Source organism: Bison bison, unplaced genomic scaffold, assembly GCF_000754665.1.
Source record: "Bison bison bison isolate TAMUID 2011002044 unplaced genomic scaffold, Bison_UMD1.0 scf7180017864341, whole genome shotgun sequence".
Lineage (NCBI taxonomy): Eukaryota > Metazoa > Chordata > Mammalia > Artiodactyla > Bovidae > Bison > Bison bison.
The window spans coordinates 6525515-6548443 of record NW_011494913.1 but is presented as its reverse complement, the minus strand read 5'-3'; the positions used below and the strand labels follow the sequence as shown (position 1 = coordinate 6548443).

Below are 22929 nucleotides of genomic sequence, written 5' to 3'. Positions count from 1 at the left end.
ACAGTATTTATAATACTAACTACAAGGAAGATACCGTAATTCCTTGGATATCATACAAATCTGTCCTATATCATCTGACCTAGTTTGACAGTTTCAAAATATATAAAGCAAAAATAAACATACTAAAAGAAGAGACACACAAATTCACAACCAAAGGAGAGATTTCTAATAAATTTCTCTCAATAACTGATGGAAAACAGACACACACAAAAATCAGAAAGGCTCCAGAAGATCGAACACAAATAACACTTATCTAACTGATATATGCAGACCACCACACACACACACACACACACACAGAGTATCAGACTACAGTCTTTCCAAATGGCATTTACCAATATGCTTAGTCACGAATCAATCCTCAACTTATTTCAAAGGTCTGAAATCATTTAGAGTATGTTCTCTGACTACAGTGATATTAAACTACAAATCAATAAAAAAGATATATAATATTGTACATATTTGTAAACTAAGGAGTTCAGAGCCATGAGTCACATGGATCTAAAGATTAAATATAATTCCTATCAAAAAATCCCAATGGATTTTTTTTTTTTTTGCAAAAATAGAATAATCCATCCTAAAATTCCCAAGTGACCACAAGGAACTCCAAAGAGTCAAAATAATCTTGACAAAGAACAAAGTTGCAGGTCTCACATTTCCTGATTTCAAAACCTACTGCAAAGCTCAGTAAATCAGAAAAGTGTGGTACTGGCATAAAGACAGACATACTGGCCAATAGAACAGAATCAAGAGCCCAGAGGTTCTCTATAAATCCATTCCTAGCTACATGCCCCAAAGAAAAGAGTGCATGTGTCCACCAAAGACGTGTATAAAAGAATGCTCAAAGCAGCTTTGTTGACGAAAGCCAAAAATGTCAAAAGGAGAAAGAATAAACGAAGTACAGGCATATCTCGTTTTATTGCACTTTGTAGATATTGCTTTTTTACAAGTTGAAGGTTTGCTGCAACCCTGCATTGAGCAAGTCTATACTGATGCCATTTTTCCAACAGCATTTGCTCACTTTGCATCTCTGGGTCTCATTTTGGTAATTCTTGTAGTATTTCAGGCTTTTTCATTATTATTATTATATTTCTTATGGTGATCTGTGATCAGTGATCTTTGATGTTACTACTACAACTCACTGAAGGCTCAGATGATGGCTAGCATTTTTCAGCAATAAGTATTTTCAATTAAGGTATTTACATTGTTTTTAGATATAATGCTATTGTACACTTAACAGACTATAGTATAGTGTAAATATAAATTTTATATGCACTGGGAAACCAAGAAATTCGTGTGACTCACTTTATTGTGATATTCGCTTTATTGTGGCGGTCTGGAACCGAATCTGCAATATCTCCAAGGTATGCCTGTATAGTCATACAATGGATTAGTACACAGCAGTAAAAGAGAATGAGCCGATACATGCAACAAACGGATGAATTGCAAAAGTATTATGTTGACCAAAAGAAACCAGACCAAAAAAAGGAAGTATATTACATACGATATCATTTGTACCAAGTTCAAGAACAGTAAAAACTAATTTGTGGCGACACATGTAAGAACAGTAGTTATTCTGGGAGCAGGGAAAGGGAGGCACTGACTGGGAAAGGCTGTAAGAAAACGTGGAGAGAAAAACAGGTCCTATTTTAATTTGAGTTGTACCTACATGACTGTATATAAATGTAAAAATTCATCAAGCTATATTAAAGACTTGTGAATTTTATTTTATGTACATAGTACATTTCAATAAAGAAAAAGTTACTAACAGAGTGAAAAGCAAAGTTATAGAGTAGTGCTATACATATGACAAAGAACTAATATACAGAATATATAAAAATCTCCAAAAAAATCAGTAAGCAAAATGAACACAATCCAATTTTTTAAATGGGCAAAAAAACTGAATACACATTTTACAAAAAAGGATATCCAAGTACCCAATAAATATATGAAAGGTGCTCAACTTCATTAATCAGAGAAATGAAAATTAAAACTATAATGTAATGCCACTACACACCAATGAGAATGACAAAAATAAAACAGAAGAACCATATCAAATACTGGTAAGAACCCATGAAAACTGTAACTCTCATTCACTACTGGAGAGAATTCATTCAATTATTTTGGAAAACTGACAATATCTAGGATAGCTAAACATTCCTTACCAACCCCAGACAGACCTATCCCTAATAAGTAAATATTAACAGCATTTTAAAAAGTAACTTGCAAAATTAAGGTTAGACTCTCTTTTATTATCCTTCTTAGTTCTAGAATCATGAAATTTTTTAAAGCCATGAGTTATTTTGAGTGCAATATTATCACATTAAGTACACTGCTGGCTGAAAAAAATTAATTCTTTATGGTTAATATTTCAATAAATGAGGTCAGAAACTTGAGATGAATAACATTTTATATAAATGTTTTTCCCAACAATTACCAACAGACCTCAATGCTGCAAGCCCTGCAAGGATACACTGAAGAAAGACCTGGCCCAGCTTCACCTTTTTGCTGAGATTCATGTTCTCCATCTTAGCCTTCAGCAGCTTCATCTTATTCATAGTTATTGAATTTTCAATTATCTGTTGCCCAGAAGGAGAAGGCTCTATTTCCTCATCTTCATCAGCATACAAACTATACACAGAACCACTACTGCAAAGAAAATGATAATTGCTATTGAAATGCACCTGATACCTGCCCAATGACTAAAAATATTTAAGTACAATATAAAGCTATAGATGATACTAATGATAAAATAAGTTCATTTTCTCAATGGAAGTTCAAGGCAAATGTACTTCAAAAATGTATTTCTTATGAGAAAAAATAAATGAGGATAAATACTATAATTTAACTTTATCAAAAATCTAGTATAACTGAGCTTTTCTTTAAAGTCAATATACCATAAGCGAAGATCTTTTGTTTGGAAACGGAACCACTCAGAATAGCACAGATTTTACAATGAAAAGACACACTTTGGTCACGTCATGACAAATTATTACAAATGTAAGACACTCCAATTACTGATCAATTACAATAACATCTATTCACACCTTATTATTTGGAATCCCTTCTGACTACATAATGCCATAGTATAAGGGTACTATCACACTGCCCCGCTATTATATGTCTATCTTTCCCTCTTACTCCTCTATATGTGAGCAAGTTGAAAGCAGGTATTAATACTAGGCTTTTTCCATCTTCCCAGTCTTAGTACCTGGCACAATGCCTGGCACATATTTAATGAATGTTTGCTAGATTTATTAAACATTTAATAAATGTTTGCTAGAACACAAATAATTGTAATTTCATTCAACTTTTTCAATAAGGGGAAAACTTAAATGGCTACATAATCTCAGTGTATTTGAAGAATGACTGAAATTTTAAATAGAGCATACCAAGACTTTATATTAGTCACTGTGTCCAATGTACTACAGGAGAACTAAAGTATGCATGCTAAAGCAGTATGAGAATTAATAAGATTCCTGTTCTACATGATTGCTAAGAAAAGGAAACAATCTAAGACAACCCTAGCAAGGCATATTCCCTACCACTTCTGAAGGACTATTACCATCACGCAAAGGTGAAGCTGGGAGTGGATGTGTCCCTTCCTAAAATTCACGTTTAGGGAACCAAATGTGAAACTGGTGACGTTTTGAAACCATGGGTCAGTTACACTACACAGCAGCAATGGCGTCAGGAGGAGTAACGGTGGGAACGGGCCTCCACGATCAATTCAGTCCCTCTGCCTGGTCTGTGACCATCATTTCCACCTAAATACAAGACACGTCTAGTATAAAATGAAAACTGGCACAATGACAGAAGACCAAGTTAGCACTGCTGCTCGCTACTCAACGCCTAATCGCCAGGCGCTTTCCACATAATATTTCTAATCCTCACAGAATTTACATGAAATGATATTACACCCCATTTTATAAATGAGGAGCCTGCAGCTGAGAGAAGTTAGATGATTCTGTTCAATCATGAGTAAAATCAGAACGCGTAAACAGATGCATCTAAGACTCAAGTCCTTCCTCTCTCTGGCTCCAAAGCCGGTGCTTTACCCTGCTTCCTGCTGTCCCCAGGCACCAAGCAACAGCCCTTACTGCGCCATGCTTATCCAAACGAGAGACAGAGCTCAGGGGCGTGACGGCTCTCGTCGGAGCCCAGCTACACCTGAAAACGAGGGCTGAGTAAAGATTTCTGCCAGTTCTCCCTTGGAGTTGGAAGGAATGACTCAAGATATTCTATTCTTGCTCATCTTATAATACTTTAACTTCAACTACTTCTCATTATATCTCATGGCATTTTAAACTTATCCATATTGAACGCTGAAAGAGGTTTCTGACTCAGTCTTCCTGTAATAAAACGCTGGCCCTTTACCGTTTTCCCACAGAGACCAATGTGTTTCTGTGTTTCTGTGTGTGTGTGAATACACATACATACACACGTGAGAAACACTTCACGGGATGCATTGTAGCAGGTAAAAAACACTTTTAAGTTCACCTGATTTTTTAAAGCACCACCTTATTGTGTTTTCTCTCGCAGCGCACAGATTCATGATTCACTGAGAAGCCAATCTCAAGTTTTTTCTAAATGGAAAAATGTAACTAGGATAACACATTAATTTATCAACTTAATCCAAGAATATCCTTCTTTATATTTAAATGCTGTAAATATTTTCTTGAATGCTATATTTAACTTTTTCTAAATCTTTTAATCTAATAATATGATTAAAGAATAAGAGATGTGCAAATGCAATATTTATTTCAACAAGAATACTGTTCATCCTGAAGCCAAGTCCTCATGCGACTTTCACAGATAAGTTAGAATTTAATTAACTTTTGCAATGCTTCCTTTTATTTCTTCCCACTTAAAAAAGCGGTAAGGTGGAAAGATTTGAGATTAATAGTGATGACTGATGCTAGATGTTGCATCAAATCAAATAATTCTATTTCTTTTTTAGAGCAAGAATTGGCAAACTGAGACCAAGATCAAACTTAGTCCACCACTTATTTCTTATTGACCCATGAGCTAAGAATAGTCTTTATAACTTTAAACAGTTGAAAAAAATTCAAAATAATATTTCATAATGTGAAAATGTGAAATTCATATTTGTGTCCAATAAAGCTTTACTGGAATATAGTCACACTCGGTCACGAGTTACACACACTGCTCTTGCACTACAATAGCAGAGTTGAGAGCTACTACGGAAATCGTGCGTGGCTCTCTCGTTGCTTTGCTCTGTGGCTTAGCGCTATAGATCACAGTGGCACAGGCATAATTCAACAGCATTTTGAGTGCCATGTGTATCACTGTACAATGATATTTTTTACTAGTACATACCCAACAAGTCAAAACAAAGAGAAGAATGAATTTCAAAAGTTGCAGTTTTAAAGCACTGCAGACAGTGCTCAGTCTTGCCAGACTCTGCAACCCCACGGACTATAGCCCTTCAGGCGCCTCTGTCCGTGCGACTTCCCAGGCAAGAGTACTGGAGCGGGTCCACTTTCCCCTCCAGGGGGTCTTCCCTACCCAGGGACTGAACCCAGGTCTCCCGCTTGGCAGTTGGATTCTTTACCACTGAGCCACCAGGGAAGATCATTTTGTGATCAATTAAGCAGCAGAGTACTGTCTTTATGATACAAGGACACTCACTACAGGTATGCTAAAGAAAAACAACATATTTGGACATTATCAGATTAAGGAATCATGACAACATGCCCAACTTGCAGGAAAGCAAGGATAAGAAAGAGCAGAAAATAAAAAATGGAATACATCATCACAGTGTGAGAACGAACATGAGAGTGCAGCCGAAAGGAGCTTCGGAGTGGCTTATCTACCAGCTACACAAGGAAATGTTTACCAATTGTGAATTAAGCAGTTGAACACAGCAGTTGAAAAAATGTGGCCAGAGAAAATAAACTTGTTTAAAGACAATTTTTTTGGCAAGAACAATTTCTAGAAGAGATGAGAACAACGGAAGCAACATCAATAGTCAGTTAAAAGATGAGGCAAATGAGTCACTTTCTTCCTTGGCTTTTGATGAGTTAATATAAGCCACATGTTACTCAGTTGTCTTTGTTTATTCAGGGTATCAATACCAAATTTGAAGTGACTGAAGAACTAGACTCAATGTACAGTCTGCATGAAATAAGCACAGGTAAGAATATTTTCAAAAAAGTTGCTAAATCGCCAAGCATAGCTTGAAGTGAAACTGTGAAAGTGAGAGTCACTCAGTCATGGCCCACTCTTTGAGACCCCACGGACTGTGGCCCGCCAGGCTCCTCTCTCCATGGATTTCTCAGGCAAGAATACTGGAGTAGGTTGCCATTCCCTTCTCCAGGGCATCTTCCCAGCCCAGGGAAAGAACCCCAGGTTTTCTGCACCGCAGGCAGACTCTTACCCGTCTGAGCCACCAAGAAGTGAGACCTGACACAACTGACAGAACAGGAGAACCTTGCTGAACAAATGTACAAAGCTAACGAAAATGTGAGGCGTGTAAAGCCTACAGCTGTCTGTGTTATTCATCAGAAGGCATTCCGCAGTAAGTACTTCAGTCTGTCACATATCACTGAACCAACAGTATCAATGGAAGTTAAAGGAAACTTGCATATTTCAAAAATCTGTTTAAATGTGCAATTGAGAAGCTCCACCTATGTTCAACTGGAAGTGCAACATAGTCACACACTAAAGGCAAACAGCAAAAAATACTCTAAGAGTATTCTATAAATGCCTTCCTAGTGACAGAAGTGCTCAATTAAAATCATGTGCTCATGGACTGCTACCAGTATTTGGAAGTACAAATTTTTTAAGATAAATAAAATCTCATTCCAGATCAATACTAACAAATAAATTTTCACAACTGATTCCACAAATTTTGACAGGTAACGCTTTCAACCCCAATTAACTAAACTATTACTCCCACAAAAGAGAACTCCATTCTTCTCGTTAGTAGACCTGAATTAGATACACACACACTCAATTATTATATTTTGAATTTTGTCTGTAAAAATTTTGTGAAAATTCGTTTTATCTGGTTATATAAGTACTTTTACATGGTATCCTTAACTTCATCTCTTGGCCTGAAAACCCTAGAATAGTTACTATCTGGCCCTTTACAGAAATGGTTGCTGTCTCCTATTATAAGAGTTAAGAAAGCCTCTCTCGGGGTAAGAAAAGAACTTTCTGCTCTGCTTCTTCATCCACCCTATCCCTTGTCCAATTCTGGTAAGTGACTACAGAGAAAAGTAAAAGAAACAAAGAATATATTAAGAGGAACAATAATATAATTTTAATTGAAATCCATAATAACATTTGGATAATGTCTTAAACACAAAGAGAAGTTTTGTGTTTACTCTTAGTAAAAGGAGTACGTGATGTTTCAAGCAAACGAAAAAGAAGTACAAAAGCATGGCATAGTAAACAGGAGCCATAAAAATGATGACAGGCGTAAGAGGCCGTCCACGCCAAGCTGTGGGGCTTAGATTCTCTCCTCTAGGAAAGGAGAGCCAAAGAGGACGTCCTGAGGAAGAAAACCGAGACAACCGCAAACTGGCGAAAGGCAAGACGGGCATAAAGGAATCCTACTCACGGCCTAAACCGAGAGACGCTGGGTTAAAGCCGCGGCCTCACTGCTCCCTCTCCTCCACTTTTATGTTTAAGGCACGTTTGCAGTGCTAACCAGATTCTGACACAGAGCCAACAAAAAACGCCATTCCTGATGTCTGCTCTCTGCCAACAGAGTAAGTATAATCTTTCTTCCACATAACACACCGAGGCGAGGCAGAATCTTAAAGGAACTCCCTGATTCCCAATTCTAGGTGCTCACACCCTGTATATTCTCCTAACCTCGAGTCTGGCATGACCTATGCCTTGCTTCTATTCAACAGAATATGGCAAAAGTAGAGGGATTTTTCAGATAGAACTCAGGCTCCAAAATCAGCTGATTTTGAGTTAATCAAAAGAGAACTGAAGGCAGCCTCTACCCAAAAGCCAGCAAAAACACCAGGGCCCTCAGTCATACGACTGTCAGGAACAGGCCAACGAAGTGAATGAGCTTGAAAGCAGATTATCTTCCCCACTGAAATGTCCAGGTGGGGGTGCGCCTTTGCCAACACCTTGACTGCAGCTTTGCAGAGGCCTGAGAAGAGCACCGGCTAACCTGTGCCTAGACTCCCCAGCCACGGGACTGACTCCAGACGGCAAGTTAAGCTCCGTGCACGTGGGACTGCTGCTAGGCTTTAATGCTGTGGGATTAAATCTTAGTCTCCTGTAACCTTTCCTTCGCTGCCTGTCCTACTTCTCTTTTAAGGTCACTTTTTCTCAGAGGTTATTCCTAACTCCCCACCTTTCAGATAAAATGAAGACCCTCTTATTTGCTTTTCCAGAGACTTTAATGTCTTTTTACAACAAATAACAAAATTATATTATAGATACAATTTATAGCAGATTTCATGTTCCATAAAGGAAGGAATATAATTTTTATAACTTAGTGTGTAGTATAAAAACAGACTATAAAAGTTCAGTTAAATGTTTAGTGAATGTTTTAAAGTGAAATAAGGTTAAAAAAATCATAGTAAGGCAGAGTGCACAGAAACTTAAAACTTACCTTACCCAATTTACTAACTTTTCCACTGCCTAGCCCAAGTACCTTTGTTTCCTTCTGACTTTAAAACAACCCTCCTTCCTTTTTTTAAGGATTATACATTATATAATTTGTTATTTTATTTATTTATCATTTTTTGAGGCTGTGCCCCACAGCTTGTGGGATCTTAGTTCGCAAACCAGGGATTGAATCTGGGCCCCTGTCAGTGAGAACACTGAGTCCTAACAACTGGACCACCAAGGAATCCCCCTCCTCCTTTCACAGAGTAGGAAAATAGGACTAGAGAAGTAAAGATTTATCCACCTTTAAGCAACAGTTAAATTTTGGGGGAAAAAAGAGTAACTTTAGGCTTAATCCTTTATATTATGCCATAGCTATATTGATATAACATCATACTATTATAACAAAACTCAATAACCCAGTAGGCATCTTAGAGTGTTAATAACAAATATTTTTATAAAAAATCCTACTCCATAAAGAAACTTCAGTTTTAGAAATTACTCCTATCAATCATAGGAAGGACAATTTCAGAATTATACAACTGAGGTGGGATGGGGAGAAGGGGAGAATGCATAAAACTTAGTCAATCTTTTGACTACAGTAAGATTATCCTGACAACACAAGGTAAACCTGAGGTTTATGGGTGTATCATATGACATTCTCCTTTCCTAAGTGAGACATGTAAATGAAACCTCTTTACCTTAAAGATTCAGACAACGGTGTTAGAGTGCCGTCTCCCCTGTCTACTACACGGAAGAAATTCAACTGATCTCCTTCTTGGTATACCAGAAGTGTAACTTGCTTGTTGCAGGAGGTCTTCTCCCAGACCTCATCTCGGCTGGAATCCATGTACTCAGCCATGTCCTTAAGTGGATCTTCCAGAGGAACTACAAATGGAAACACTGATAGATAAGTTTTCAATTTATATCAAGTTCAATGCATTTTTGTACACCATCAGGATATAACATGTCAAATTTGAACAACAATCCTGTGCATACAATACATATATATTATATTCTTCAAATAAGTTTTTGGTCTTTTTATAGTTAGTACAACATTTACTATGCTGTATTAATATGAGAGAAAAGAAATATGTTGTTATGTACAAAGACAGGGTTTAACCAAATGCATGAGGCTTTCCTGGGCCACTGGAGTGTACATTCACTGATTCTATGACGTAATTATCTATAACTACTTTCACTTCATATCTTTCACTCCCTATACGTTCAAATATTGGTTTCAACAATCAATAATTAAAAATTAATGTAAATTCCACTTACTTTAGATTTAAAAAACACACACACACAACTGGGAGGCATATTTTAGAAATTAGAAGTGAATCCCTTTTTCCTTTCTGGTTTTATATAAAGGCTGATTCTTCTCAGAGTTCTTTCTTGACGTGAAGACAGGTAATTTTAAAAAAGCAGAAGTGAGGTCGCTCAGTCGTGTCCAACTCTTTGAGACCCCATGGACTGCAGCCTCCAGGTTCCTCTGTCCATGGGGTTTTCTAGGCAAGAGTACTGGAATGGGGCGCCATTTTGGTACATAGTAACTCAAGACCACAAGGGGGCCGCTTATTATACAAAAATTGCTGTCTGTAATGATTAATATGCTGCTACTTGAAAGCATCCGCCCAGGACCCCACATGTTCTGGTGTACATCTGTGTGTCTCATCAGCGTACATGGCTCCAGTGATCTAGAGCAGTCGTCAGGCTTGAATGATATTGCTACCATCATCTGAAGCCACTCTCATCCACGGCAGCCACAGATCCTGCTCTTGTGGTGGGAACAAGCCTCAAGAGGTGGCTAGCTCACAGGCTCAATGTTCTAAAAGCCCCTGAACCCCAGATCGGGGCGTCTAAGTAATGGCTACAGCAAAAAGAGCTCATTCCCAAAGACATTTTCACGTCAAGTTGCACAAACACTGTTCTTTCTTAAAGAGGCAACAATTTCCCAAATTCCATAACTTTCATTCAAGTAGCTCATTTATTAACAGAATCACAGTGCTAAACTACCCTTTAGAAAGTCACAACAATAATGAATATTAAAGTCTGAAGCTAATTAACCATTAATGATGTCCCCATATCCTAAATTCAATACCCCACTATTAATAAAACACAGAAACTTTAGAAACACAGTAAGATTTACCTTGTTTTTGATAAGACTTTCATAGACACAAAATGTATTTATGCAACACTTTCCGCATTACATTAACAAGAAACAAAAGCTATGCACTGCCATTACTAAAACCACAGGGAAGTCTTGTTTAAACCAAGAGTGTGCCCATCTTCAGGAGTCGTTGGCACTGACTCTGTGTATGCACTTAATGTCTACACACACACATCCTTTTCCAGAATAGAAAAATCACTTAGGTTTCATCAAGTATAAAATATTATGCATATAGTTTAGGATAAAACTGAGTTTTAGAAAGGAAAATATTTTCCTTTTCTGGCTGTGCCATGCAGCTTGCAGGATCTTAGTTCCTACCAGGGATCAAAATCATGCCCCCTGCTGTGGAAGCAGAGTCCAAACCACTGGACTGCCAAGGAAGTCCTTTTCTAGGTTGCTTTGATAATGTTTAATTCAAAAACAATTTTAAAAGCTAAGTATTACTAGCATTCACATGATAAAGATATTTTCTAAACCACGAATTTCAAGTAAGACTCAGTAGCTAAAAATAAGGTTTCTGATATACAATATGGAAAAGTTCTAGATTTGGGTAGTTTTTCCTTTTCACAAAGTTTTCAATGATGTAAAGCAGACAACTGGAGAAGGAAATGGTAACCCACTCCAGTATTTTTTCCTGGAGAACCTCATGGGGAAAGGAGACTAGCAGGCGATAAATAGAGTCCATGAAGTTGCAGAGTCAGACACAACTTAGCAACCAAACAAACAAAGGAGGTAGACAACAGCAAGCTGTTAAATTTTAAAAGCTGACTCAATAAAGGCAAACTTATTAAAAACTTAATCTAAAATATCAAATAAGACAAGTTCTAGGGTTTGACTTTTTCAGTTACAAACAAGGCACAGGAAATTGTAGGCAAAATGTATGACAACACTTCAACTACAAAAGGGTAGTGATAACTTTCACTTACTTTAAATTTAAAAAATACACATATTTTAAATTCAGAACCCGTGGTGCACATACTCTTTCTTATATATATTATTGTAGTCCTAGTAAGAAAAGCAGGTAATAAATAATAATAATAATAAAACATCCATGTTTAAAGACAATCCTCTACACAAATAACAAACTTCGAAAATATAATGCAATGGAATTCACACGTCATTAAATTCGCGTCTATCGTAGCGGCTCAGTAAATGCATTAGGGTTTTTGTACTACTTTCAGAATTGGTAGTATAGACGTCACATGGGCCAATTTAAGTCCAATTAATTGGAAGTCCCTGATATTACGAGTCTAGTTAATCAGCTCTCACATTATTATCTTTGTTTTTTTCTAACTTAACCATAAGAGTTCAACAGTCACAGTAACCTATCTCAAAAAATCCTCTTGAAATAGCTAAGAAAAAGACGGTGATAACCCTATTTTCTAATCAAAATTAGGAAGCATGGAGATGGAATCTGACTTGTGGAAGAAGTATTAAGCCATCAGTGGAATCAATACTTAACATTCAATTTTCTGGTTAGTAAAGGATCAAACACAAAGACCCTCCCCAAAACGAGGCCTACAGAGCAGGACTGCTCTCGGAAGCGACGGACGCCTCTGCTTTGCGGGGACTCGCGTGACAGACCTGAGTCAGGGACACAGGCGAACACTCCCAGCTCCTCCCGTGCTCGGAGCTTTCCTGCTACTCCAGCCTCTGCTCAGGCCGCCATCCCCAGGGCGCTCCTCCTGCCCCGAGACCCTACCCCCACAGACACTGTCATGCTGCTGCCGCCCCCGCAGCACTGACAGCCGCTTAGAGCGACATCGATTCTCCTCACGCCTACTGTGGGCACTGGAATGAAGCAGGGACACTCTCTCCCAAGAACACTGCACTGAACATCTAGGAGATGCTCAACATGTGCTTCCTGAATGAATCAATGAACGGACTCTCAGAGACACCCACGTCCTAAAAAAAAGGCTTTAACAGATAGTATCTATAAAATCCAAATGCATCACAAACCAGGCTAAGAGGCGTCTTTGGAATTTCCTATAACAATCATTATCCCAGGAGTTGAAGACTCGGTGGACTGAAAAAAGCAACAAGACCAGTAAACTGCACCTGAAGACAGGGATAACAATGTAATATTTATACCACACCATCCCACTGTCCTTTCCTATACTGGTGAGGTTTACATTTAAATCTTTCTGGATTGAATGAGGAATCATGAGATTTTCTGGAACATGAGTTCCTGCCTCTGTGCATTTAGGCTTTATAAAACAATGCTGAAGGACCTATTATATGGCACAAGGAAGTATACTTAATATAATAACCTATAAAGGAAAAGAATCTAAAAAAGATACATACATATACAAATAAACACACATATAAATAAGTATGACTGAATCACTTTGCTAGATACTTGAAATTAACACGCCACTGTAAATCAACTATACTTCAATAAAAATAGATTTTTAAAAATAAAAAAAAAATGCTCAGAGAAACAAGTGTGGTTCTTCTAAGACGTAATAGCAGGGAAAAACACCTGAATAAAACCTGAGGCTAGGTGACAGCCTGGCGGCCTGGCCACGTTCATCCCATCCAGACGCAGACAGACCCCCCACCCTTGGCCAGTTGAGTTTAGTACCCGTGCAGATCCTGCATTCCCACTCCAATGCAATGAAAAGTGCCTGATGATGCTGATGTACTTACAGACACAAGAACAATCTTTGCTATTATTGTATAAAGCCATAAATGTACATAAATCATGTTTAAAAAAAAAAACCTGAGGCTATAACATCATCTGGCTTGAAGATTACTACTGTCAAATGGCTTTAATATACGTAATTTGAACATATGCCTACCTCTACTAGTATTTATAGGTCCACCGCGCATAGCCAAAACCAGCTTCAAGGTACAACCGTCTGAAATGCTGCGGATAATTAACACACACAAAAAAAAAACCACAAACATCAAAATACATTCAGTGTTAAATATACACATACTTATGTGTTGGTTTATCAGGCATAGTGCCTACTCTAAATGATTTTTTAAAAGATATAGCAATGTGCATAAACATAAAATGTTAACTTATTTACTTGCATAAATAATGAAAACATGAAGTTCTCATAAGACTTATATATGAAATGAATAAAAAGTATGAAAAGGACCTCTGTGGTTTAGCCTCATCATTTCACATGTTAGGCCCTAAGAAGAAAAGAAGCTGTTAAGACCCAAAGTGTCAGAAATAACAGATCTAACTAATAAAATAGAAAAACTGCCAGTCTACAAAGCTCCCAATGCCCAGTGCTCTCCCAGCTATTCCACATGGCCTCTGACCTTTTTGTTTTAGGAAAGAATGAAGAATTACGTGAGAGAAGGGAGAAAGACAGAAGGTCAGAGAGCACACCTGCAATTGCTGATGCACAGAGTGGCGCTTAGTGTCGTATCAGGAGAGCTTAAGAAAAATGAGGCGTGAAAAGCAACACTCCCTTACCCAGTACACTTGCGAAAACCAAAGAAAAGGAGTGAAGCCAGGTGGGAGTAAGTCAATATTCAAAGAAGGTAAGATAAGAAGGAAGTCTAAAAATGCAGGGGTCAACAGCTTGGTATAAATAGTGAAAAGGTGAAACAGAGAATCAGAGGACAAGGACCAGGTGGCATGGGTATGGAACCAACACATCTTAAAGCATGGGATTTACACTGAGATCCAGGGCCAAGAATTATTCAGAAGAAGACGAGACATAATTCAAGGATTCAGAAGAAAAGCAAAGGTAAATGGAGTCATAATTCTGAGCATCTATAAAACATCTGATATGCAATTACACTCACTTGTAATAATTCAAGCAATAATCATCTTCAAGTTCCATGTTATTCCAAATTAAGTGCTGCTGACAGATGGGAATACCTTAGGGGAAGGTTATAAAGAAATTGGTTAAAACTTCAATAGAAGCTTTGGAAGAGTATGATACAAATCTATTTCATTAAATAAACAATAATAAACACAACTCTAAACTGAATGACATTGCTTAGCTAAAACGTACAGCATTGTAGGAAAAAGGCATGGCTAAAAGTAGATACGGTTCCATCCACTCACTAGAGAAGGAAGTGAGAACAGTATGTGTCAGTAGCTCTCTGGCCTTGAAACAAAGTGTAAGAATAGGAAGTTGTTTAAAAAAATATCTCGAAATCAGCTCTGAAGAGTTTAGATCTAAGGCCTAGAGAACAGTTCTCAATATTGCAAAGTACAGCCTCATTTAGTTATATTAAGCATTAAAAGTGTGTTACGAGTAGAAGGTGAGCAACATGGGTGAAGGGGGTTAAACGTGTAAAGTGCAAGTTAGAAAATAAGAGAAGTCAGGGGATATGATGCACAACATGCAGACTACAGTTAATAAGAGTGTCTTGGCTATTATAAACAGTGCTGCAATGAACACTGGGGTACACGTGTCTCTTTCCCTTCTGGTTTCCTCAGTGTGTATGCCCAGCAGTGGGGTTGCTGGATCATAAGGCAGTTCTATTTCCAGTTTTTTAAGGAGTCTCCACACTGTTCTCCATAGTGGCTGTACTAGTTTGCATTCCCACCAACAGTGTAAGAGGGTTCCCTTTTCTCCACACCCTCTCCAGCATTTATTATTTGTAGACTTTTGGATCGCAGCCATTCTGACTGGTGTGAAATGGTACCTCATAGTGGTTTTGATTTGCATTTCTCTGGTAATGAGTGATGCCAGTCCAGGTTCGATGAACGATGCTGGATGCTTGGGGCTGGTGCACTGGGACGGCCCAGAGGGATGGTATGGGGAGGGAGGAGGGAGGAGGGTTCGGGATGGGGAACACATGTATACCTGTGGCGGATTCATTTTGATATTTGGCAAAACTAATACAATTATGTAAAGTTTAAAAATAAAATAAAATTAGAAAAAAAAAAGAGTGTGTTGTATATCTAAAAGTTGCTAAAAGCGTAGGTCCTCAAATTTTTCATCATTAAGAAAACAAACTTTTGTAACTGTATGGTGATGGATGTTAACTATCAACTAGACTTACTGCATTGATCATTTTACAATACAGCAGCCCCTGGGTATCCGAGGGATACTGGTTCCAGGTCCCCCACAAATACCAAAATCCCTGGATGTTTAAGTACCTTATATATAAAACTTGTACATAACCTTATACTCATCCTCCTATATACTTTAAGTCATCTCTAGACTACTTACAATACTTAATACAATATAAACACTATGTAAATAGTTGCTAATGATGTAAATTCAAGTTTTGCTTTTTGCAATTTTCTGTAATTTTTCCCCAATATTTTCAATCCATAGTTGATTAAATCCTGCAGAACCAGAGGGTATGAGGTGCCAACTTTATATACAAACATCAAATCATTATGCTGTATACCTCTGAAAGAATATAATGTCAATTATATCTATATTTAAAAATACAACATATCTATATTTAAAAATACAACATTTAGTTTACTTGGCCTTAAGTATTTGTATTCTAAAAGTCTGTTCCCAGAGCAGCATGTACACATGGAATAATGATTGTTTATATGTGAGATTATTTAGTGATTCAGATGCATCTTTCATACCTCTTCCAAATAGAAAAGTCAATAATCTTGAAACAGGGCACAGAATATAATTTACCATAAAACATTAATATATTAGAAAATTCCTTCCACCTTGAATGGGATTATAGTCCATAATCGCATATTAACATGCCTTTTGTAGTCTGAACACTGCTGCTGCTGCTGCTGCTAAGTCGCTTCAGTCGTGTCCGACTCTGCGACCCCATAAATGGCAGCCCACCAGGCTCCCCCGTCCCTGGGATTCTCCAGGCAAGAACACTGGAGTGGGTTGCCATTTCCTTCTCCAATACATGAAAGTGAAAAGTGAAAGTGAAGCCGCTCAGTCGTGTCCGACCCTCAGCAACCTCATGGATTGCAGACTTCCAGGATCCTCCGTCCATGGGATTTTCCAGGCAAGAGTACTGGAGTGGGGCGCCATTGCCTTCTCCGAGTCTGAACACTAAGTAAAGAATAATTTAATCTTAAAAAAAAAGTGTATTATGGACTATTTTCAGGCTTACTTGGTGGCTCAGATGGTAAAGAATACAACTGCAACGCAAGAGACCTGGGTTCGATCCCTGAGTCGTGAAGATACCGTGGAGAAGGAATGACTACCCACTCCAGTATTCTTGCCTGGACAAGAATACTTGAGAAGAGTTGGACATGACTGAGCAACTAAGTATGCACACAATGGGCAATTTTCAATGCTGAAAATTATGGTCTACAAGACAGTGTCTTCACACCTCCGTGATGCTGAAAAAGTGTTAAGGCAGAACCCACGTGTGAGTGTGTGTGTGCATGCGCTCAGTTGTGCCCAACCCTCTGGGACCCGTGGGCTGAGCCCACCAGGCTTCTCTGTCCATTGTACTTTCCAGGCAAGAATACTGGAGTGAGTTGCCATTTCCTACTCCAGGGGGTCTTCCCGACCCAGGGATCCAACCGGCATCTCTTGCATCTCCAGCACTGGCAGCTGGATTCTTTACCACTGCAGCACCTGGGAAGCCCAGATTCCATACTTCAGCATAAACTTCTTTTTCTGCAAACTGTACATTTGAATCCCTGAAGACTATACTAGCCAGAGTGAGCATTATACTCAAGAGAACATTTAATGGTTGATATGTTGATGAATATCTTTTCCAAATACTTTACATACTGCCTTCTCAAGTTACTTTTGCTTATGATGCTACAAAAAAAGTTGACTAGAATGATAGCAGTAAGTGCAATATGTGTTAGTTTTTATTATTATAAGCTAGGCACTGTTATAAATGCTTGACCTGTATTATCATAATCTAACTGCAACAATAATAATCTTGTGAAGCAGGCAACACTACGATATATATTTCACAAATGCTAAAACTGAAGCACTGAGAGACTAAGTGACACCTGGAGAGTGTGGATTAGAGATGTAAGCCCCAACAGGCTAACTCCAGAGACCGCAGTCAACCTTTATGCTGATCAGTCTGAAGATAAGCCAGTCTCCACAAAGCAAAAGTAGCTGTTTGGGTGTATGTTTAAGTAGTATTGCCTGTTAGTAGACCTGCTGCTGCTGCTGCTGCTAAGTCACGTCAGTCATGTCCGACTCTGTGCAACCCCATAGATGGCAGCCCACCAGGCTCCCCCGTCCCTGGGATTCTCCAGGCAAGAACACTGGAGTGGGTTGCCATTTCCTTCTCCAATGCATGAAAGTAAAAAGTGAAAGTGAAGTCCTGAACGGCTACTAAACATTCTTTAAATGTTCCAAAAGATCATGAAATACAGCCCATGGGCTCAGGAGGTGAATATACATGTATCTCCCAACTGGGAACAGTTCACTTTTTTGCTTGCCTGGAAAATCCCATGGATGGAGGAGCGTGGTAGGCTACAGTCCAAGGGTTCGCTAAGAGTCGGACACGACTGAGCGACTTCACTTTCACTTTTTCACTTTCATGCATTGGAGAAGGAAATGGCAACCCACTCCAGTGTCCTTGCCTGGAGAATCCCAGGGGTAGGAGAGCCTGGTGGGCTGATGTCTATGGGGTCACACAGAGTTGGACACGACTGAAGTGACTTAGCAGTAGCAGCAGCAAGAAAGAATGCCACTGAGGAAAGGCTTTTAAGCTAGAAATTATTTCATGTTAAAAGTACTTTAATATTTTAAAAAACTTAGTGCTTCCCTGGTGGCTCAGTGGTAAAGAGTCTGCCTGCCAATGCAGGAAACAAGGCAGGTTTGATCCCCCGTCCGGAAAGATCCCACATGCCGCGGGTAGCTGAGCCAGGACACCGTAACTATTGAGTCTGCGCTCTAGAGCCCAGGAACTGCAACTCCTGAGCCCACAGGCCCCAGAGCCCATGGGCCACAACAGAAGCCACTGCAATGAGAAGCCCATGGGCCACGACCGGAGAGTGGCCCCACTCAGCACGACTAGAGCAGAGCTCAAGCAGCAACACAGACCCAGCACAGCCAAAAATAAATAAAGAAATATTTTTTAAAAATGTGTTTAATATGCTGTGGTCATCTTTTCAACCTAAATTACAGGATTTTGCCAGCATAGCTAGATAAAAGCAATACGGGTAGGTAGTGAGGTGAGGTGAGGTGAAAGTCGCTCAGTCATGTCCGCCTCTGTGACCCCAAGGAATTCTCCAGGCAAGAATACTGGAGTGGGTAGCCATTCCCTTCTCCAGGGGATCTTCCCAACTCAGGGATCGAACCGAGATTTCCCACATTGCACGCAGATTCTTTACCAGCTGAGCCACAAGGAAAGCCCGGGAATACTGGAGTGAGTATCCTATCCCTTCTCCAGCGGATCTTCCTGACACAGGAATCAAACCGGGGTCTCCTGCATTGCAGCCGGATTCTTTACCAACTGAGCTATCAGGGAAGCCCATGGGTAGGTAAGACCATTATTTATTTAACCAACATTGTATAGCATTATTGAGTTAAAGAAAAAAAACTTTAAAACAGGATTAAAGACAAAGTAACAACACTGCTTAGATTAACTCCTATAATCACTATTAACAGAATCTAGCTATCAGTTAGCAAGCTAAAAATACAGAAGGTTGACACGCAAGACAGGGTGGCAAGAATTGTGCAAGACTTGAGTTGTGTTCCTGACAGCCACCTGAGTTGCTGGATGACCTTGAGGAAGTCATCAACCTCTGTGACCCTTAACCTCCTCACGTGCACACTGAAAAATATTTGGGTTCTTTCTACTATGAACACTTTTAGAATCTCAAATATACAAAGTAAATCATATTTCTTTAATATAGGGTTGTCAGATTTAGCAAAGAGAAATATGGCATCCCTCTTTAAAGGTGGCCCTTTGCCTTTAAGCCTCAACTCTTAACTACATTCAGAAAAATTAATTCCTATTAAACAAACATGTCTTCCCAAAAGACAGATTCCATATATATGATTTTTCCGTCAGTGTTTTTAGGACTTTTTACAAATTCAAGTATTTGTTTATGATAAAACAACTTATTAAAAAGACAACACAGAAATATTCAAAAGAAAATTAAAACTACATGCAGTCCTAAGTCCAATAAAATCTATATTCAATATTTGGGGTATATTTCCTTTAAAAACTTATTCCTTTTAATAAAACTGGAACATACTTTGAGCTGTTTTATAAAGTTTTCACTTAAATACTGCATACATCTTTCGTATCAATAAATGAAAATACGCCTTGTGCACAGTGACTAGACGATATTCCAGTGTGTGTTTCGGTCGTAAGTTTTATTTACCCAGTCCTCTGCTAAGATATATTTTCACACATCCAAATTTTTTACTGTTACAAAAAAATCTGTAATAATACACACGTGTACACGTATCTGTGAGTGTGTGTGCGTCTGTACATGTGTGTCTTGGCCTACGTAGGCTGCTGTAACAAAATACAACAGACTGGGTGGTTTAAACAACAGAAATTTATTTTTTCACAATTCTGAAGGCTGGGAAACCCAAGATCAAAGCATAAGTTTCATTCTGAAACCACTTCTCTTAGCTTATAGGTGGCTGACATTTTTCTGTGAGCTCACGTTTTCTTCTTTATGAGCACGCCCAGAAAAAAAGAATTCCCAGGTTATCTCTTCTAAAAAGCGCACTATTCCCATTAAGGTGGGGAGGGTCCCCACACTTACAACCTCACCTAACCATAATAATGACTCAAACATGTTTCTTGTGTCTTTTTTAGAATTTTCACACAGATATTTGTATGTTTGAGAACATGTTCATATCTACATTTATAAAATAAACCCAGAATCAATACCACTTACGGATAATTAAAGACAGTGGTGGGCTATCGCTTCCCTCTTTCAATATTTTCTCCCAAAATAGTACAGAACAAAAAGAAGGGAAGTGAATCCACACAGAAACTATGCCCTCAGCCCTCATAATTTGAAGACTGAGAATGTCTAAACTTCAAAATGACTGGAAATAAAAAGGGGCAATCTCTCTGTCCCAGAGGGGGAAGTCTTATGCTCCTGCTCCTGCAAGGCTGATCAAGAAAAACTGGAAAAGTTAATGCTAATGGCGGTATACAAGTTCAATACAAAACCATCACAAGGAAGAGGAAGGCATTTTAAGTCTGAAAAGTCTACAAAAAGGACTCACACCAGAAAACTGCCTACAAGTAAAGGACTTTTAAGGACGAACAATTTGAGGGAACTTCTATAGGAGGCAAAAAACAAAAAAGGAAGAGCATCCATTAGTAATTTCAGTTTCTGGGGGAAAAGAAACACTGGGTAAAAACTTAGAGTCCTGCAAGTAAAAAGATAACCACAGAACTGGAGACACTCATCTCTCCCCACAGTCACCACAAAACAGACGTAAAACGCCCATGTAAATGTCTGGACGTTGTTAACTGGCGGAGCACCAGTAGACAGGATCTGTAGAATACCTGAATATCACAAAATCAACAGGAGAGAAAGTAACAAATCCACAGAGAGTTAATAGTAAAATCTAAACAATGAAATTCTGCACCTATCAACCAGGGTAAACTTTACCCAGAACAGTAACCGTGAAGGAAAACTGTAAGGCCACACCCTAAACATACTAAAGCATCTGAAATATTCAGTACTCTGAATCAGGAATTCAGAAATTAAGGACAGAAAATGTCCAAAAAGGAAGAGGAGATAAAATGATTGCCGACAGAACTCAGAAAAGACAGTGGACAGTGCAGGCGAAAAGACGAGAGACGGTGCAGGCCAAAAGGAAACAGTGTACTGTGGAGTTTACAACACGCGTAAGAGAAAATGCCTGACAGTAAAAGCATAAAGGCCATCAGGGGAGAAATGAAAGCAACCGATTGTGAGGTTCTTGTAAGATACGTGAAATGGTATATCACTTGAAGACAGAAAATAAGTAAAGATGTGTATTACAGACCACCAAAGCCAATAGCTAAAATATTAGGGCAAAGAGTTATAATTGATAAGCCAACAAAGGAGAACAAAATAGAATGATAACAAATACTCAATTTATTCAAAACAAATGTGGAAAGAGGGAAAAGGGAATAAAGAACAAATAGAACAAACAGAAGACAATAAAGTGACGAACTAAAACCTAATCACAACTACAGTCGTCATACATGAAGTGGTCTAAATTAAGCTGAAAGGTAAAAGGCAAACAGATTGGATTAACTAGAAATAAAAACAAAACTCAATTATATGATGCTTGCAAGAAACAGACATCTTAAATATAAAGACATAAATAGATTAAAAGGACAGAAAAACATATTTTATGCTGACTACTAATCAAAAAATTCTGAACTGATGATATTAACATCAGATATGGTGGATTTTAGGGTAAAAATTATCACCAAGGATAAAGAATTTAATCTCACAATAATGAAGAGGTCAATAAACTCAAGAGGACATACAATCTGAAAAATGTATGCACTCGATTACAGACTTTCAAAACACATGAATCAGAGGTTGACAGCACTGGAAGGAGAAAAAGATAAATCCACAATTCTAGCTGGAGATTTCAATACTCCTCTCCCCAGAGTTGACAGAATAAGTAAACACACAGAACATATACAACACTACCACAGAAACTGATCTAACTGACATCTGTAGAACACTGCACACATCAATAGCAGGATGCAGACTCTTCCCAAGTGCACAGGTAACATTCACCAAGATAGACAGAATTGCGGACCACAGAACAAGCTCCTAAATTTTAAAAGAATCAAAATTACGCAGAATTAAATTATAACCCAATGTAAGAAAAATTTCTAGAAATTCTCCAAATTTTTAGAAACTAAGCAACATATTTCAAGATAACCCATGGATCAAAAAAGGTATCAAAAGGAAAATTAGAAAATAATTTGAACCAAATGAAAATGAAAACACAACGTTATCAAAATATATGAAATACCAAGAAGACAGTAGTACTTAGGAGGAAACAAAGCACTAAATAGCAATATTTCGTAAGAAGAAATGAATCATATCAATAACCTTGGTCTCAAGAAATTATAAAAAGAGTAAATTAAATCCAAAGTAAGCCAAAACATTAATAAAAATCAAAACAGAATTCAATGAAATAGAAAAAAGAAAAACAGGAGGAAAAAATCAAAACAAAATCTGATTCTTTAAGAAATTCACTAAAATTAATAAAGGCTAATTTGTTAAATAATATGCAAATTACCAGTATTAGGAATGAAAAGGGTAATAACATCATTAC

The 22929-nt window shown here is 38.2% G+C and overlaps 1 protein-coding gene across 8 annotated transcripts in view; it reads right to left on the bottom strand.

Annotated features, from left to right (window-relative positions):
• ZFAND4 (zinc finger, AN1-type domain 4) overlaps window positions 1-22929 on the bottom strand; it is a 52073-nt gene that overhangs the window by 11811 nt on the left and 17333 nt on the right. For 5 of the 8 annotated variants that reach the window (XM_010854461.1, XM_010854460.1, XM_010854466.1 and 2 more), the window contains exons 3-6: window positions 14540-14615; window positions 13573-13640; window positions 9303-9489; window positions 2502-2649 (exon numbers count right to left, since the gene is read on the bottom strand). In XM_010854461.1, coding sequence (XP_010852763.1) covers window positions 2502-2649; window positions 9303-9489; window positions 13573-13640; window positions 14540-14615 — 479 coding nt within the window. Of the gene's footprint in view, window positions 1-2501; window positions 2650-9302; window positions 9490-13572; window positions 13641-14539; window positions 14618-22929 lie in introns of those variants that run through there. The other 3 variants (XM_010854464.1, XM_010854467.1, XM_010854465.1) reach the window with 3 other exon arrangements.